The sequence below is a fragment of the Pogoniulus pusillus genome, chromosome 20, assembly GCF_015220805.1.
Source record: "Pogoniulus pusillus isolate bPogPus1 chromosome 20, bPogPus1.pri, whole genome shotgun sequence".
Lineage (NCBI taxonomy): Eukaryota > Metazoa > Chordata > Aves > Piciformes > Lybiidae > Pogoniulus > Pogoniulus pusillus.
In genome coordinates, this window is record NC_087283.1 from 21,541,238 (window position 1) to 21,557,974 (window position 16,737).

General features: G+C 59.7%; 1 protein-coding gene across 1 annotated transcript in view; it reads right to left on the reverse strand.

The window, feature by feature from the left end:
- Positions 1 to 330: 330 nt before the first annotated feature.
- DRC7 (dynein regulatory complex subunit 7) overlaps positions 331 to 16,737 on the reverse strand; it is a 34,312-nt gene continuing 17,905 nt past the window's right edge. The window contains exons 11-18 of the mRNA XM_064159764.1: positions 14,819 to 14,947; positions 13,282 to 13,410; positions 10,538 to 10,764; positions 9,224 to 9,439; positions 5,774 to 5,884; positions 3,302 to 3,412; positions 1,080 to 1,349; positions 331 to 426 (exon numbers count right to left, since the gene is read on the reverse strand). Of these exons, the coding sequence (XP_064015834.1) occupies positions 331 to 426; positions 1,080 to 1,349; positions 3,302 to 3,412; positions 5,774 to 5,884; positions 9,224 to 9,439; positions 10,538 to 10,764; positions 13,282 to 13,410; positions 14,819 to 14,947 (1,289 nt within the window). The remainder of the gene's footprint in view (positions 427 to 1,079; positions 1,350 to 3,301; positions 3,413 to 5,773; positions 5,885 to 9,223; positions 9,440 to 10,537; positions 10,765 to 13,281; positions 13,411 to 14,818; positions 14,948 to 16,737) is intronic.

The following is a 16,737-nucleotide window of genomic DNA, read 5'->3' on the forward strand; positions in this document are numbered from 1 at the left end:
TGCTGCAGGCTGCACCCCCCAGCTCCCTCAGCCTCTCCTCACAGGGCTGTGCTCCAGGCCCCTCCCCAGCCTTGCTGCCCTTCTCTCAGCACCTTCCAGCACCTCAGCAGCTCTCTGCAATTCAGGAGCCCACAGCTGGACACAGCACTCCAGGGCTGGCCTGAGCAGGGCTGGGCACAGTGGCACAAGAACCTCCCTTCTCCTGCTGCCCACACTGCTCCTGAGCCAGCCCAGGATGCCACTGGCTCTGCTGCCCACCTGGGCAACACTGCTGCCTCCTCTGCAGCTGCTCTCTCACAGCACCCCAGGGCCCTCTCTGCCTGCCTGCTCTCAGCCCCTCTGGCCCCAGCCTGCACTGCTGCTTGGGTCTGCTGTGGCCAAAGGGTTGAGCTCTGTCACCTTGGAGCTGTTCTGGTCTTTGATTTGCTATCCAACAAGAAGCATCAAAAATTCAGGCCTGTTGTGGCTCTCTTAAGGGAACCAAAGGAGGTTTGGTTCATAGAATCTTGGAATGGTTTGGGGTGGAAAAGGCCTCTGAGATCATCCAGTCCCAGCAGCAACCCAACCCCACCATGGGCATCAAACCCTGACCCTAAGTGCCATGGGCACAGGGTTCTGGAGCACCTCCAGGCATGGGCACTGCACCACCTCCCCTGGGCAGCCTCTGCCAAGCCCTGACCACTCTGGCACCAAAGGAAATCTTCCTCCTCTCCAATCTAACCTTCTCCTGGCACAATTCCAGGCCAGGTCCTCTCCTTCCATCCCCTGAGCCCAGGCAAGCAGAGCCCAGCCCCAGCTGGCTGCAGCTCCTCTCAGGCAGCTGCAGAGAGCAATGATCTCTCCCTCAGCCTCCTCTGCTCCACACTGCACACCCCCAGCTCCCTCAGCTGCTCCTCCCCAGCCCTCTGCTCCAGACCCTTCCCCACCTTTGTTGCCCTTCTCTGGACCTGCTCCAGCTCCTCAGTGTCCTTCCTGCAGCAAGGAGCTGCTTTCCTGCTGCCACACTGAGCTCACAGAAGGCTTTGAATTGGAAGGGACCTTAAAGACCATCCAGTGCCACCTCCTCTGCCACCTTCCACTGGGCCAGCTGGAGCTGTGCAGTGCCCTCCTGCCAGTGGAGCACACACAGAGCCTGGCAGCAGGGCTGGGAATACCTTTTCCAAGCGATCCTGGATGATGCTGAGCCTGTGCCTGAGCTGCTGCCTCAGGTCAGCCAAGCAGCTCTCTCTGACACGCAGAGCCTGCCTCCTGCTCAGGGGCTCTCCGTGGCCAACGGGACGAAGGAAAGGTGCCAGGAAATCCAGGGGCTGCTCCTCAGGTCCTGGCAGCTTCTCCTCCACTGTGCTCTTCTGGAAGGGAAAAGGATGGAGAGAGTCCCAGGCTGGCTCTGTGCTTGGCACTGCCCTGCCCCAGCTGCTTCCAACAGCTCAAGCGAAACAAAAGCCCAAAGCTCCTCCCCAGCCCTGCAGGGATTTGCTTCCAATCTTGGACCAGTTCAGACCCTGGAGGGAAGGATCCATCCAGAGGCACCAGGACAGGCTGCAGAGCTGAGCCCAAGCCAACCTTATGATGTTCAGCAAGGCCGAGGGCAAGGTCCTGCAGCTGGGGCAGGGCAGTGCCCAGCACAGAGCCAAGCTGGCTGAGCAGCTGGGGCAGGGCCCAGCAGAGAGCCAGGCTGGTGAGCAGCTGGGGCAGTGCCCAGCACAGAGCCAGGCTGGGGAGCAGCTGGGGCAGGGCAGTGCCCAGCAGAGAGCCAGGCTGGTGAGCAGCTGGGGCAGGGCAGTGCCCAGCACAGAGCCAGGCTGGTGAGCAGCTGGGGCAGTGCCCAGCACAGAGCCAGGCTGGGGAGCAGCTGGGGCAGGGCAGTGCCCAGCACAGAGCCAGGCTGGTGAGCAGCTGGGGCAGGGCAGTGCCCAGCAGAGAGCCAGGCTGGTGAGCAGCTGGGGCAGGGCAGTGCCCAGCAGAGAGCCAGGCTGGTGAGCAGCAGGGGCAGTGCCCAGCACAGAGCCAGGCTGGGTGAGCAGCTGGGGCAGGGCAGTGCCCAGCACAGAGCCAGGCTGGTGAGCAGCTGGGGCAGGGCAGTGCCCAGCACAGAGCCAGGCTGGGGAGCAGCTGGGACAGGGCAGTGCCCAGCAGAGAGCCAGGCTGGTGAGCAGCTGGGGCAGGGCAGTGCCAGCACAGAGAGCCAGGCTGGTGAGCAGCTGGGGCAGGGCAGTGCCCAGCACAGAGCCAGGCTGGTGAGCAGCTGGGGCAGTGCCCAGCACAGAGCCAGGCTGGGGAGCAGCTGGGGCAGGGCAGTGCCCAGCACAGAGCCAGGCTGGTGAGCAGCTGGGGCAGGCAGTGCCCAGCACAGAGCCAGGCTGGGGAGCAGCTGGGGCAGGGCAGTGCCCAGCACAGAGCCAGGCTGGAGAGCAGCTGGGGCAGGGCAGTGCCCAGCACAGAGCCAGGCTGGCTGAGCAGCTGGGGCAGGGCAGTGCCCAGCACAGAGCCAGGCTGGCTGAGCAGCTGGGGCAGGGCAGTGCCCAGCACAGAGCCAGGCTGGCTGAGCAGAGGCTGCAGAGCAGCCTGCAGCAGAAGGCCTTGGGGGGACCAGGGGGTGCCCAAGTGCCCAGCAGGCAGCACTGGTGGCTGCAGCCCAGAGCCAGCTGTGTGCTGGCTGCAGCCAGAGCAGGCAGAGCAGCAGCACAGGGAGGGGATTCTGCCCCTCCAATCTGCTCTGCTCAGCCCTCCCCTGCAGCACTGCCTCCAGCTCTGGGAACCCAGCACAGGAGGGGCCTGGAGCTGCTGGGCAGGGGCCAGAGGAGGCCACAGAGATGCTGAGAGGCTGCTGGAGAAGCTCTGCTGTGGGCACAGACTGGGAGAGTTGAGGCTGTGCAGCCTGGAGAAGGCTCCAAGGAGACCTCAGAGCAGCCTTGCAGTAAGCTGAAGGAGCTCCAGCAGAGCTGGGGAGGGACTTTGGACAAGAGCTGGCAGTGCCAGGATGAGGCACAAATGCTTTGAGCTGGGAGAAGGGAGATTCAGCTCCATTTTCAGGGGCAGTCAGTGAATCTGAGCTGACTTAACCCCTGCTGGGGTTTAGAGTCATAGAATGGTTTAGGTTAGAAGGAACCTCAAGGATCATCCAGTTCCAACCCCTGGTTTAGGTTAGAAGGAACCTCAAGGATCATCCAGTTCCAACCCCCTGCCATAGGCAGCTTTGGCTCTGGACATTTTAATGACCCCCTCCTCAGACAGAAGCATCTCCCTGTGGGGTTCTCTGTGTCCCAGGTCAGCAACATTGGGATGAAAGAAGTCTCCTTACCATGGCTTCATGTTGCTGCCTTCTCTTTTCATCCCTTTCTGTATCTGAAATGGGAAGGAACAACTTCACAGCAGCTTCTTTCTCCTCACACATCTTCAGGATGTCCAACACCTTCCAAAAGGTCAGAAGAGAAACCCCCCCTCAGCTTGTGCCCACCCTGGCAGCACTCTCCCATGCTTGCCCTGCTGCTGGCAGAGCAGATCTTGCCCCCAGGCACTGCAGCATGAGGTCAGACAGTGAAGATCTGCACAAGTGTGTCCAGTTTGGAGAAGAAGAGGCTGAGAGGAGTCTCTCTTCTGTCCTGCCCTTCTGTCCCTCCCCTCATTGCTCTCCACAGCTCCCTGGAAGCAGGTTGGAGTTGGCAGCTCTGTGCCAGCAGAGAACACAGGGAGGGGTTGTTGGTAGTGGTGGCACAAGGGGGACTGGGTTGGCACTGGAGCAGGGCAGGTGTAGGTTGGGCAGGACAGAAGAGAGACTCCCCTCAGCTTGTCCCCACCCTGGCAGCACTCTGCATGAGGTCAGACAGTGAAGATCTGCACAAGTGTGTCCACTTTGGGGAAGAAGAGGCTGAGAGGAGTCTCTCTTCTGTCCTACCCTTCTGTCCCTTCCCTCATTGCTCTCCACAGCTCCCTGAAAGCAGGTTGGAGTTGGCAGCTCTGTGCCAGCAGAGAACACAGGGAGGGGTTGTTGGTAGTGGTGGCACAAGGGGCAGTGAGTTGGCACTGGAGCAGGGCAGGTGTAGGTTGGAGAGGACAGAAGAGAGACTCCCCTGAGCTTGTCCCCACCCTGGCAGCACTCTCCCATGCTTGCCCTGCTGCTGGCAGAGCAGATCTTGTCCCCAGGCACTGCAGCATGAGGTCAGACAGTGAAGATCTGCACAAGTGTGTCCAGTTTGGAGTAGAAGAGGCTGAGAGGAGTCTCTCTTCTGTCCTGCCCTTCTGTCCCTCCCTTCACTGCTCTCCACAGCTCCCTGAAAGCAGGCTGGAGTTGGCAGCTCTGTGCCAGCAGAGAAGACAGGGAGGGGTGGTTGGTAGTGGTGGCACAAGGGGCAGTGGGTTGGCACTGGAGCAGGGCAGGTGTAGGTTGGAGAGGACAGAAGAGAGACTCCCCTCATCTTGTCCCCACCCTGGCAGCACTCTCCCATGCTTGCCCTGCTGCTGGCAGAGCAGATCTTGCCCCCAGGCACTGCAGCATGAGGCTGCACAGAGAAGATCTGCACAAGTGTGTCCAGTTTGGGGGAGAAGAGGCTGAGAGGAGTCTCTCTTCTGTCCTACCCTTCTGTCCCTTCCCTCATTGCTCTCCACAGCTCCCTGAAAGCAGGTTGGAGTTGGCAGCTCTGTGCCAGCAGAGAACACAGGGAGGGGTTGTTGGTAGTGGTGGCACAAGGGGGACTGGGTTGGCACTGGAGCAGGGCAGGTGTAGGTTGGGCAGGACAGAAGAGAGACTCCCCTCAGCTTGTCCCCACCCTGGCAGCACTCTGCATGAGGTCAGACAGTGAAGATCTGCACAAGTGTGTCCACTTTGGGGAAGAAGAGGCTGAGAGGAGTCTCTCTTCTGTCCTACCCTTCTGTCCCTTCCCTCATTGCTCTCCACAGCTCCCTGAAAGCAGGTTGGAGTTGGCAGCTCTGTGCCAGCAGAGAACACAGGGAGGGGTTGTTGGTAGTGGTGGCACAAGGGGCAGTGAGTTGGCACTGGAGCAGGGCAGGTGTAGGTTGGATAGGACAGAAGAGAGACTCCCCTCAGCTTGTCCCCACCCTGGCATCACTCTGCATGAGGTCAGACAGTGAAGATCTGCACAAGTGTGTCCAGTTTGGAGAAGAAGAGGCTGAGAGGAGCCCTCACTGGTCTCCACAGCTCCCTGAAAGCAGGTTGGAGTTGGCACCTCTGTGCCAGCAGAGAACACAGGGAGGGGTTGTTGGTAGTGGTGGCACAAGGGGCAGTGGGTTGGAAGTGGAGCAGGGCAGGTGTAGGTTGGAGAGGACAGAAGAGAGACTCCCCTGAGCTTGTCCCCACCCTGGCAGCACTCTCCCATGCTTGCCCTGCTGCTGGCAGAGCAGATCTTGCCCTCAGGCACTGCAGCATGAGGCTGCACAGAGAAGATCTGCACAAGTGTGTCCAGTTTGGGGAAGAAGAGGCTGAGAGGAGTCTCTCTTCTGTCCTACCCTTCTGTCCCTTCCCTCATTGCTCTCCACAGCTCCCTGAAAGCAGGTTGGAGTTGGCAGCTCTGTGCCAGCAGAGAACACAGGGAGGGGTTGTTGGTAGTGGTGGCACAAGGGGCAGTGAGTTGGCACTGGAGCAGGGCAGGTGTAGGTTGGAGAGGACAGAAGAGAGACTCCCCTGAGCTTGTCCCCACTCTGGCAGCACTCTCCCGTGCTTGCCCTGCTGCTGGCAGAGCAGATCTTGCCCCCAGGCAAGCTCCTCAGTGGCTCTTTCTGCCCAGCTCTGTCCCAACTGCAGCCACCTCCCCCTTACCTCTGCTTCGAACTGCTGGATTTCCTCCTTCAGCTTCTGCTCCTCCTTCGACAGCCTCTGGAACAGTTTGTACAGCTGGTACCGACTCTTCCCTTTCTCAGAGGACCCAACCTAGAAGCAGAGAGGCCAAACTGTGCTCCCTGTGTGCGAGGGACAGGGTCCTCTGCTAGCAGAGAGCAGCAGAGCTTTGCTGGAGGCAAGGCAGTGAGGCTGATTGCCAGCAGGGCAACAGCAAACTGACATCCAGCAGAGGGTTAAGGCTTTGGGTCCTGCATCCCTCGCCAACGTCAGGCAGCACTTTGCTGCTGCTGCTGCTGCTGTTAAGCTGCTTGCAGCTGGTTTTGCAAGGCTCAGAGATGAGAGGATGGCCCTGCCAGCAGTGCCCCCTGTGCAGTCACCCCGGTGGCAAACTGCTGGCTAAGCTGTCAGCCCACGGCTTGGATGGCAACACTCTGTGCTGGGTTAGGAACTGGCTGGAGGGCTGAGCCCAGAGAGTGGTGGTGAATGGTGCCACATCCAGCTGGTGGCTGGCACTAGTGGTGTCCCTCAGGGATCAGTGCTGGGCCCCATCCTCTTTAACAGCTTCATAGATGATGTGGATGAGGGCATGGAGTCAGTCATCAGCAAGTGTGCAGATGGCACCAAGCTGGGGGCAGATGTGGCTGGGTTGGAGGGCAGAAGGGCTCTGCAGCAGGACCTTGACCACCTGGACAGATGGGCAGAGTCCAAGGGGATGGCTTCAATAGCTCCAAGTGCAGGGTGCTGCACTTTGGCCACAGCAACCCCATGCAGAGATACAGGCTGGGGTCAGAGTGGCTGGAGAGCAGCCAAACAGAGAGGGATCTGGGGGTGCTGATTGATACCCGCCTGAACATGAGCCAGCAGTGTGCCCAGGTGGCCAAGAGAGCCAGTGGCATCCTGGCCTGCATCAGGAATGGTGTGGCCAGCAGGAGCAGGGAGGTCATTCTGCCCCTGTACTCTGCACTGGTTAGACCACACCTTGAGTGCTGTGTTCAGTTCTGGGCCCCCCAGTTTAGGAGGGACATTGAGATGCTTGAGCATGTCCAGAGAAGGGCAACGAGGCTGGGGGAGAGGCCTTGAGCACAGCCCTACGAGGAGAGGCTGAGGGAGCTGGGATTGGTTAGCCTGGAGAAGAGGAGGCTCAGGGGAGACCTTATTGCTGTCTGCAACTACCTGAGGGGTGGTTGTGGCCAGGAGGAGGTTGTGGCCAGGAGGAGGTTGCTCTCTTCTCTCAGGTGGCCAGCACCAGAAGGAGAGGACACAGCCTCAGGCTGTGCCAGGGGAGATTTAGGCTGGAGGTGAGGAGAAAGTTCTTCCCTGAGAGAGTCATTGGACACTGGAATGGGCTGCCCGGGGAGGTGGTGGAGTCGCCGTCCCTGGAGCTGTTCAAGGCAGGACTGGACGTGGCACTTGGTGCCATGGTCTGGCCTTGAGCTCTGTGCTAAAGGGTTGGACTTGATGCTCTGTGAGGTCTCTTCCAACCCTGATAATACTGTGATACTGTGAAGCTTCAACGTGAGGAGAAGCCAAAGGTGGAAACCTGCTGCTTGCAGCCCCCCTTGGAGCTCCCTACAGGCAGCTGTGGAGCAGCACTGCAGCGTGCCCCAGCAGGGTCCTGCCCCTGGTCAGAGGCTGGCAGCGATGGCAGTGCTGAGCTCTCTAGCTGCCTCCCTTCCTTCCTTCCTTCCTTCCTTCCTTCCTTCCTTCCTTCCTTCCTTCCTTCCTTCCTTCCTTCCTTCCTTCCTTCCTTCCTTCCTTCCTCCCTTCCTCCCTTCCTCCCTTCCTCCCTTCCTCCCTTCCTCCCTTCCTCCCTTCCTCCCTTCCTCCCATCCTCCCTTCCGCCCCTCCCCCCTTCCTCCCTTCCTCCCTTCCTGCCTTCCTCCCTTCCTTCCTTCCTTCCTTCCTTCCTTCCTTCCTCCCTCTCTCCTCCCTCCCTTCCTCCCTTCCTCCCTTCCTCCCTTCCTCCCTTCCTCCCTTCCTCCCTTCCTCCCTTCCTTCCTTCCTTCCTTCCTTCCTTCCTTCCTTCCTTCCTTCCTTCCTTCCTCCCTCCCTCCCTCCCTCCCTCCCTCCCTCCCTTCCTCCCTTCCTCTCTTCCCCTCTTCCCCTCTTCCCCTCTTCCTCTTTCTCTCTTTCTCTCTCTCTTTCCCTCCTTCTCCTTCCCTTTCTCCTGCTTCTTCTTCTTCTCCCCCTTCCCCTTCTCCTTCTTCTCCTTCTTCTCCTTCTTCTCCTTCTTCTCCTTCTTCTCCATCTCCTTCTTCCTGTCCCACTCCTTCTCCTTCTCCTTCTCCTTCTCCTTCTCCTTCTCCTTCTCCTTCTCCTTCTTCTTCTCCTTCTTCTTCTCCTCCTTCTCCTCCTTTTCCTTCCCCTTCTCCTTCTTCCCTGTCTTCTCCTCTTTCCTTCTTTCTCTCTCTCTTTCTCTCTTTCTCTCTTTCTCTTTCTCTCTTTCTCTCTCTCTCTCTTTCTCTCTTTCCCTCCTTCTCCTTCCACTTCTCCCTGGGCAACCCATTCCAGCCTCTCACCACTCTCCTGCTCAGCAACTTCCTCCTCCCCTCCAGCCTCACTCTCCCCACCTCCAGCTTTGCTCCAGCCCCCCCACTCCTGCCACTCCCTCACAGCCTCCAAAGTCCCTCCCCAGCTTTTTTGCAGCCCCCTGCAGATGCTGCAAGGCCACCAGAAGGTCCCCTGGGAGCCTCCTCTGCTGCAGCCTGCACAGCCCCAACTCTTTCAGGCTGTGCTCACAGCAGAGCTGCTGCAGCCTCTCAGCATCCTCCTGGCCCTGCTCTGGACACTCTGCAGCATCTCCACAGCCCTCTTGTGCCAGGGGCTCCAGCACTGGATGCAGGACTCCAGGTGGGCTCTGAGCAGAGCAGAGCAGAGGGGCAGAATCCCCTCCCTGGCCCTGCTGCCCACACTGCTGCTGCTGCAGCCCAGGCTCTGCTTGGCTCTCTGGGCTGCAAGTGCACACTGCTGGCTCCTGCTGAGCTTCTCCTCCAGCAGCACCCCCAAGTGCCTCTGCTCAGGGCTGCTCTGCAGCCTGGCACTGCCCAGCCTGCATTGGTGCTTGGCATTGCCTCCCCCCAGCTGCAGCACCTTGCCCTTGGTCTTGTTGCAGCTCCTGAGCTTGGCTTGTGCCCACCTCTGCAGCCTGCCCAGGTGCCTCTGGCTGCCATCCCTGCCCTGCAGCCTGCCTGCTGCAGCACACAGCTTGGTGTGGGCAGCAAACCTGCTGAGGCTGCCCTCAGCTGTGGCCTTTCACTCTGCATGCCCAATTCACTTCCAGCATGCCAGGGGCACCCAAGTGCTCAGCCTGGCAGCTGACTGGGAGGGAGCAGAGGGGCAGCAGGCAAAGTGCCACACCAACTCCTCAGCTTGCCCTTTGTGTCTTGGCCCCTTGAAACCTGCCAAGCTCTGAGCAGCTTTGCTCCCTGCCTCGTAGGTGATGCACATTTCATGGGTCCTGAAGATTTTCTGCCCTTCCATGTCCCTCTCTGCCACTTGGAAGAATTCCCTCTTGGAAGCAGTGATGGAGTTCTCATCCAAGTGATAGGTCAAGTGGATCTTCCTCTCTGGGATCCTAAAGACAACCTCTGCCACATCTTCTTCAGCAGGCTTTGCTGGGTTTCTCTGGAAGGACTCCTTGATGAGCTAATGAAGGGAGGGAAGAGGAAGAGGAAAGAGGCAAATCAGACAAGCCCAAAAACCTGACAAGATTGAGAGAGTTTTGGGGGGGGGGGGGGGGGGGGGGGGGGAAAGCCAAGCTCAAAACTAGACCTGGGCTTTGATGGCCTCTCCCTGCTGTTCTTCACTGTGCTTGGCATGAAAAGCAGCAAAGGAGTTTCAGAGCTTCAGGGAATGGTTTAGGTTGGAAGGGAGTTTAAAGCTCAGGCAGTGCCAAGGCTCCTGACACAGGCAGGGAGCAGCTCCCACCCAGCACAGGCTGCTCAGGGCCTCATCCAGGCTGGCACTGAACACCTCCAGGGAGGTTGTGGAGCACAGAAGCACAGAATGGGATCTTTGATCCCATTCTGTGCTTCTGTGCTCCACAACCTCCCTGGGCAACCTGTGCCAGGCTCTCCCCACCCTCACTGCCAACAATTTCTCCCTCCTCTCCACTCTCCCTCTCCCCTCTCCCAGCTCAAAGCCATTTGCCCTCATCCTGACACCCCCAGCCCTGGTCCAAAGTCCCTCCCCAGCTCTCCTGGAGCTCCTTCAGCTACTGCCAGGCTGCTCTGAGGTCTCCCTGGAGCCTTCTCCAGGCTGCACAGTCCCAACTCTCCCAGCCTGTGCCCATAGCAGAGCTTCTCCAGCAGCCTCTGAGCATCTTAGGGGCCTCTTCTGGACCCCCTCCAGCATCTCCCTGTCCCTCTTCTGCTTCTCTTCTTGCCAAGAAGAGCTTGCAGCTATCTCCTGAGCTGTTCCTGTGCTCCACAAGGGCATCTCCCACCAGCACAGGGTGCTCAAGGCTTCATCCAGCCTGGACTTGAACATCTCCAGGGAGGTTGTGGAGCACAGAAGCACAGAATGGGATCAAAGATCAGATCAAAGATCCCATTCTGTGCTTCTGTGCTCCACAACCTCCCTGGGCAACCTGTGCCAGGCTCTCCCCACCCTCACTGCCAACAATTTCTCCCTCCTCTCCACTCTCAGTCTCTCCTCTCCCAGCTCAAAGCCTCAGAGCAGCATGTTTGGCACAGCAGAGATGTGCCAGGGGCAGAGGTTTCCCTGCTCCTGCCCTGCCCATACCACTACAGGTCGGAAGCTTCTGCCAGTTTTGCTGCCATCCAAGGTTGGTTTCTTCTCTCCTTCAGCAAACTCCACGTGAAGGAGGTGCAGGAGATCAGCTCGACCCACAAAGTGCTCTGTCAGCCTGCTGGCACTTGCATGGCATCTCTGGAGGTCATCAGCTCTTGCCTCGTGGTAAAACTCCATCCTGCGCTCAGCCTCTGGCTCCAGGGAGGTGTAGGAGTGAGCTGAGGACACAAAAGAGCCTTGGGGATGTTTGCAGGCAGCAGCCACAGAAGTACAGAGCAGAGAATGGGTTGGGTTGGCAAAGCTCTCTGAGGTCAGCCAGGCCAAGCAGCAACCCAGCCCCACCGTGGGCATCAAACCCTGGCCCCAAGTGCCACGGGCACAGGGGTCTGGAGCTCCTCCAGGCATGGGCACTGCACTCTGCTCAGCACCACTGTTCTTCTCAGCATCACTGCCCTGCTCAGCACCTCTACCCTGCTCAGCATCACTGCTCTGCTCAGCATCACTCCTCTGCACTGCTCAGCATCATTCCTCTGCTCAGCATCACTCCTCTGCCCTGCTCAGCATCACTCCTCTGCTCAGCATCACTCCTCTGCCCTGCTCAGCATCATTCCTCTGCTCAGCATCACTCCTCTGCCCTGCTCAGCATCACTCCTCTGCCCTGCTCAGCATCACTGCTCTGCTCAGCATCACTGCTCTGCTCAGCATCATTCCTCTGCCCTGCTCAGCATCACTCCTCTGCTCAGCATCACTCCTCTACCCTGCTCAGCATCACTCCTCTGCCCTGCTCAGCATCACTCCTCTGCCCTGCTCAGCATCATTCCTCTGCACAGCATCACTCCTCTGCCCTGCACAGCATCACTCCTCTGCCCTGCTCAGCATCACTCCTCTGCCCTACTCAGCATCATTCATCTGCTCAGCATCACTCCTCTGCTCAGCATCACTCCTCTGCCCTGCTCAGCATCACTCCTCTGCCCTGCTCAGCATCACTCCTCTGCCCTGCTCAGCATCATTCCTCTGCACAGCATCACTCCTCTGCCCTGCTCAGCATCACTCCTCTGCCCTGCTCAGCATCACTCCTCTGCCCTACTCAGCATCATTCCTCTGCTCAGCATCATTCCTCTGCTCAGCATCATTCCTCTGCCCTGCTCAGCATCACTCCTCTGCTCAGCATCACTCCTCTGCCCTGCTCAGCATCACTCCTCTGCTCAGCATCACTCCTCTGCCCTGCTCAGCATCACTCCTCTGCTCAGCATCACTCCTCTGCCCTGCTCAGCATCATTCCTCTGCCCAACTCCAGCCATGGGCACTGCTTTCTGGAACACCTCCAGGCATGGCCCCAAGTGCCATGGCCACGGGATTCTGGAGCACCTCCAGCCATGGGCACTCCACTACCTCCCCTGGGCAGCCTCTGCCAAGCCCTGACCACTCTGGCAGCAAGGAAATGTTTCCTTCTCCTCAACCCTGGCACAATTCCAGGCCAGGTCCTCTCCTTCTATCCCCTGAGCCCAGGCAGCAGAGCCCAGCCCCAGCTGGCTGCAGCCTCCTCTCAGGCAGCTGCAGAGAGCAATGAGGTCTCCCTCAGCCTCCTCTGCTCCACACTGCACACCCCCAGCTCCCTCAGCTGCTCCTCCCCAGCCCTCTGCTCCAGACCCTTCCCCACCTTTGTTGCCCTTCTCTGGACCTGCTCCAGCCCCTCAATGTCCTTCTTGGAGTGGGGAGCCCAAAACTGACTGCAGTGTTTTCAGTCTGTCCAGAGGAAGCCTCAGCAAGGACTCAAAAGCTCCTAAGAGTGCAAGCAGTTGAGCCTGAAGCTGTTTTGAGGCTGTGTCAGTTGCCTGCTGCATCCCTCAGCCTCTTTGGGCTCAGCAGCAGAGGGAAGTGGGGTTGGTTAGCCTGGAGAAAAAGAAACCCAGGGGGAGAGGATGACCTCTCTGAGAGGAGGCTGGAGCCAGGTGGGACTCAGTCTCTTCTCTCAAGGAACAAACAAGGGAGGTTCTTGTGCCCCTGTGCCCAGCACTGCTCAGGCCACTCCTGGAGTGCTGTGTCCAGCTGTGGGCTCCTGAATTGCAGAGAGCTGCTGAGGTGCTGGAAGGTGCTGAGAGAAGGGCAGCAAGGCTGGGGAGGGGCCTGGAGCACAGCCCTGTGAGGAGAGGCTGAGGGAGCTGGGGGGGTGCAGCCTGCAGCAGAGGAGGCTCAGGGCAGAGCTGATTGCTGCCTGCAGCTGCCTGCAGGGAGGCTGTAGCCAGGTGGGGTTGGGCTCTGGTGCCAGGCAGGCAGCAGCAGCAGAAGGGGCCCCAGGCTGAAGCTGTGGCAGGGCAGGTGTGGGCTGGCTGTGAGGAGGAAGCTGCTGGCAGAGAGAGTGATTGGCACTGGCATGGGCTGCCCAGGGAGGTGGTGGAGTGGCCGTGGCTGGAGGGGTTGGAGCCAAGGCTGGCTGGGCACTGAGTGCCATGGTGTGGTTGTTTGGGCAGGGCTGGGTGCTAGGTTGGCACTGAGTGCCATGGTGTGGTTGTTTGGGCAGGGCTGGGTGCTAGGTTGGCACTGAGTGCCATGGTGTGGTTGGTTGGGCAGGGCTGGGTGCTAGGTTGGCACTGAGTGCCATGGTGTGGTTGTTTGGGCAGGGCTGGGTGCTAGGTTGGCACTGAGTGCCATGGTGTGGTTGTTTGGGCAGGGCTGGGTGCTAGGTTGGCACTGAGTGCCATGGTGTGGTTGTTTGGGCAGGAGCTGGGAGATACCTTTAAGATGGAAGAGGTGTCCTGGGCTGAAGTAGTCTGTGCTCAGCTGGGTTTGTTTATTGACCTCCCTCCTCTCCAGCATATCCTCTCGGTGCTTGAACCACTCCCTCACCTCCACTACTTCGGTACCTGGCAAGAGACAAAGCAACTCACAACCTCCCCTCAGGCTGTTGGAGGTGGAAAGGTTCAGCTGGGGGAAGGTCTAAGTTCACTCCCTCAGCTCGCAGGGGTCTGGGCCAGCAGCTTGTGCCCCTGAGACAACCACACAGGGACAGGGAGAGAGTCCAAGGGAGGGCTCCGAGGATGCTGAAGGGACTGAGAGGTGAAATCCCTCAGGAATGAGAGAGGAGGCTGAGAAAGCACAAGAGAGAGACTGGCAGCAGGGAGCTGCCTGCCCCCAGGCTGTGCTGCCTCAGTCTGTTCACTGAGAGGGGTAGGAAGGGACCTCTGGAGATCATCCAGCCCGAGGGAAGGTCACCCAGGAAGGCATCCAGGTGGGTTTGGAATGTCTCCATCACCTCTCTGGGCAGCATCTGGACTTCCCTGGAGTGATGGGAAGCTGAGAGCCAGCCAGAGGCTGAGAGGTCCTTAGGCATGGCAGGATAACAGCAAGGAGCCAAAGTGCAAGCACAGGATGGGAGGGTGGGAAGGGAGCTCTGGAGATCAAATCCAACTCACCTCTGCCAAGGCAGAGGGCACCTAGAGAAGGGCACTCAGGAATGCATCAAAGACTGGATGGGGCACTGAGTGCCATGGTGTGGTTGGTTGGGCAGGGCTGGGTGCTAGGCTGGCACTCAGTGCCATACCCTTTGAGCATCCTCCTGGCCCTGCTCTGGACACTCTGCAGCATCTCCACAGCCCTCTTGTGCCAGGGGCTCCAGCACTGGATGCAGGACTCCAGGTGGGCTCTCAGCAGAGCAGAGCAGAGGGGCAGAATCCCCTCCCTGGCCCTGCTGCCCACACTGCTGCTGCTGCAGCCCAGGCTCTGCTTGGCTCTCTGGGCTGCAAGTGCTCACTGCTGGCTCCTGCTGAGCTTCTCCTCCAGCAGCACCCCCAAGTGCCTCTGCTCAGGGCTGCTCTGCAGCCTGGCACTGCCCAGCCTGGATTGGTGCTTGGCATTGCCTCCCCCCAGCTGCAGCACCTTGCCCTTGGTCTTGTTGCAGCTCCTGAGCTTGGCTTGTGCCCACCTCTGCAGCCTGCCCAGGTGCCTCTGGCTGCCATCCCTGCCCTGCAGCCTGCCTGCTGCAGCACACAGCTTGGTGTGGGCACAAACCTGCTGAGGCTGCACTCAGTGCCTCTGTGCATGGCACCCACAGAGATGCTGACCAAGCCTTGTGCCAGCACTGACCCCTGAGGGACTCTGCTTGCCCCTGGCCTGCACTTGGCCATGCAGCCATTGGCAGCCACTCTCTGGGTGCTGCCATCCAGCCAGCTCTGTACCCATCTCCTGGCCCACCCCTTAAGCCCCTGTGTCAGCAACTTGGAGACCAGGCTGTGGTGCCCCCTGAGGCTGCTCCTTCCCACCCATGCCTCTCACAGGGCAGGTCTGTGTAGCAGGAGAGTCGTTGCACCAGTCCCTTCTCGTGCTGGTATGGAGCCCACTTCTCCAGCTTGGCTTTCTTGTAGAGGGTCACCTTCCTGCCCTGGGGGTAGCGAGTCTGCAGCTCTGCATGAGCAAGAGAACCACACAACTGTCAGGGCTGGAAGGGACCTCAAGGCTCATCCAGCTCCAACCTCCCTGCCATGGGCAGGGACACCTCAAACCAGAGCAGGTTGCCCACAGCCACATCCAGCCTGGCCTTGGACACCTCCAGGGAGGAGGCTTCCACCTCCCAACCAGAGCAGGTTGCCCACAGCCACATCCAGCCTGGCCTTGGACACCTCCAGGGATGAGGCTTTCACCTCCCACCAGAGCAGGTTGCCCAGAGCCACATCCAGCCTGGCCCTGGACACCTCCAGGGAGGAGGCTTTCACCTCCCACCAGAGCAGGTTGCTCACAGCCACATCCAGCCTGGCCCTGGACACCTCCAGGGATGAGGCTTCCACCTCCCAACCAGAGCAGGTTGCTCACAGCCACATCCAGCCTGGCCCTGGACACCTCCAGGGAGGAGGCTTTCACCTCCCACCAGAGCAGGTTCCCCACAGCCACATCCAGCCTGGCCCTGGACACCTCCAGGGAGGAGGCTTCCACCACCACCACCTGTGCCAGGCTCTCACCACCCTCATGCTGAAGAGCTTCTTCCTAACATCCAATCTCCATCTCCCCACTTCTACTTCTGCTCCATCCCCCCCACTCCTATCACTCTCCCCCACCCTCACAAGTCCCTCCCCAGCTCTCCTGCAGCCCCCTGCAGATGCTGCAAGGCCACCAGAAGCTCTCCCTGCAGCCTTCTGCACTGCAGCCTGCACAGCCCCAACTCTCTCAGCCTGTGCCCACAGCAGGGCAGCTCCAACCCTCTGAGCATCCTCCTGGCCTTCTCTGGGCACCTTCCAGCCCTCCCCTGGCACAGGGCTCCAGAGCTGGGCAGAGGGCTGCAGCTGTGGGCTCTCAGCAGAGCAGAGCAGAGGGGCAGAATCCCCTCCCTGGCCCTGCTGCCCACACTGCTGCTGCTGCAGCCCAGGCTCTGCTTGGCTCTCTGGGCTGCAAGTGCACACTGCTGGCTCCTGCTGAGCTTCTCCTCCAGCAGCACCCCCAAGTGCCTCTGCCCAGGGCTGCTCTGCAGCCTGGCACTGCCCAGCCTGCATTGGTGCTTGCCATTGCCCCAACCCAGCTGCAGGACCTTGCCCTTGGTCGTGCTGAACTTCCTCAGCTTGACCTGTGCCCACTTCTGCAGCCTGCCCAGGTGCCTCTGGCTGGATCCTTCCCTCCACCTGTCAGCTGCAGCACACAGCTTGGTGCTGGTGAAGCTGCTGAGGCTGCCTCAGTGCCACTGCCCAGGGCACCAACAAAGAGGTTAAACAAGACTGAGGCCAGTTCTGATCCTGGAGGGACTCCCCTTGGCACTGCCCTCCACGTGGACATGGACTCCCTGGTGCCACTCTCTGGCTGTAGCCATCAAGCTGTGTGCCAAGCATGAGAGGAGCTGGCTCCTGAGGGACCTCAGCAGGCTCCTCTCATCCTGCACACAGCCAAGGGGCAGAGGGAAGAGGCAAAGATGCTCTCTGGTGTGTCCAAGCCCTTGCAGCTTTAGCTGAGGGTGCTGAGCTCCTGCTGCTGGGAGGTGTTCACTGTGCTGAGGCATCTGGAGCCAGAGCAGAGCTTCCTCTTCAAAGAGCACACCAAGGGAAGGCCTCAGAGCAAGAGAAGGTCGAAGAGCAGAGCAAGAGAAGGTCAAGGAGCAGAGCAAGAGAAGGTCAAGGAGCAGAGCAAGAGAAGGTCAAAGAGCAGAGCAAGAGAAGGTCAAGGAGCAGAGCAAGAGAAGATCAAAGAGCAGAGCAAGAGAAGGTCAAAGAGCA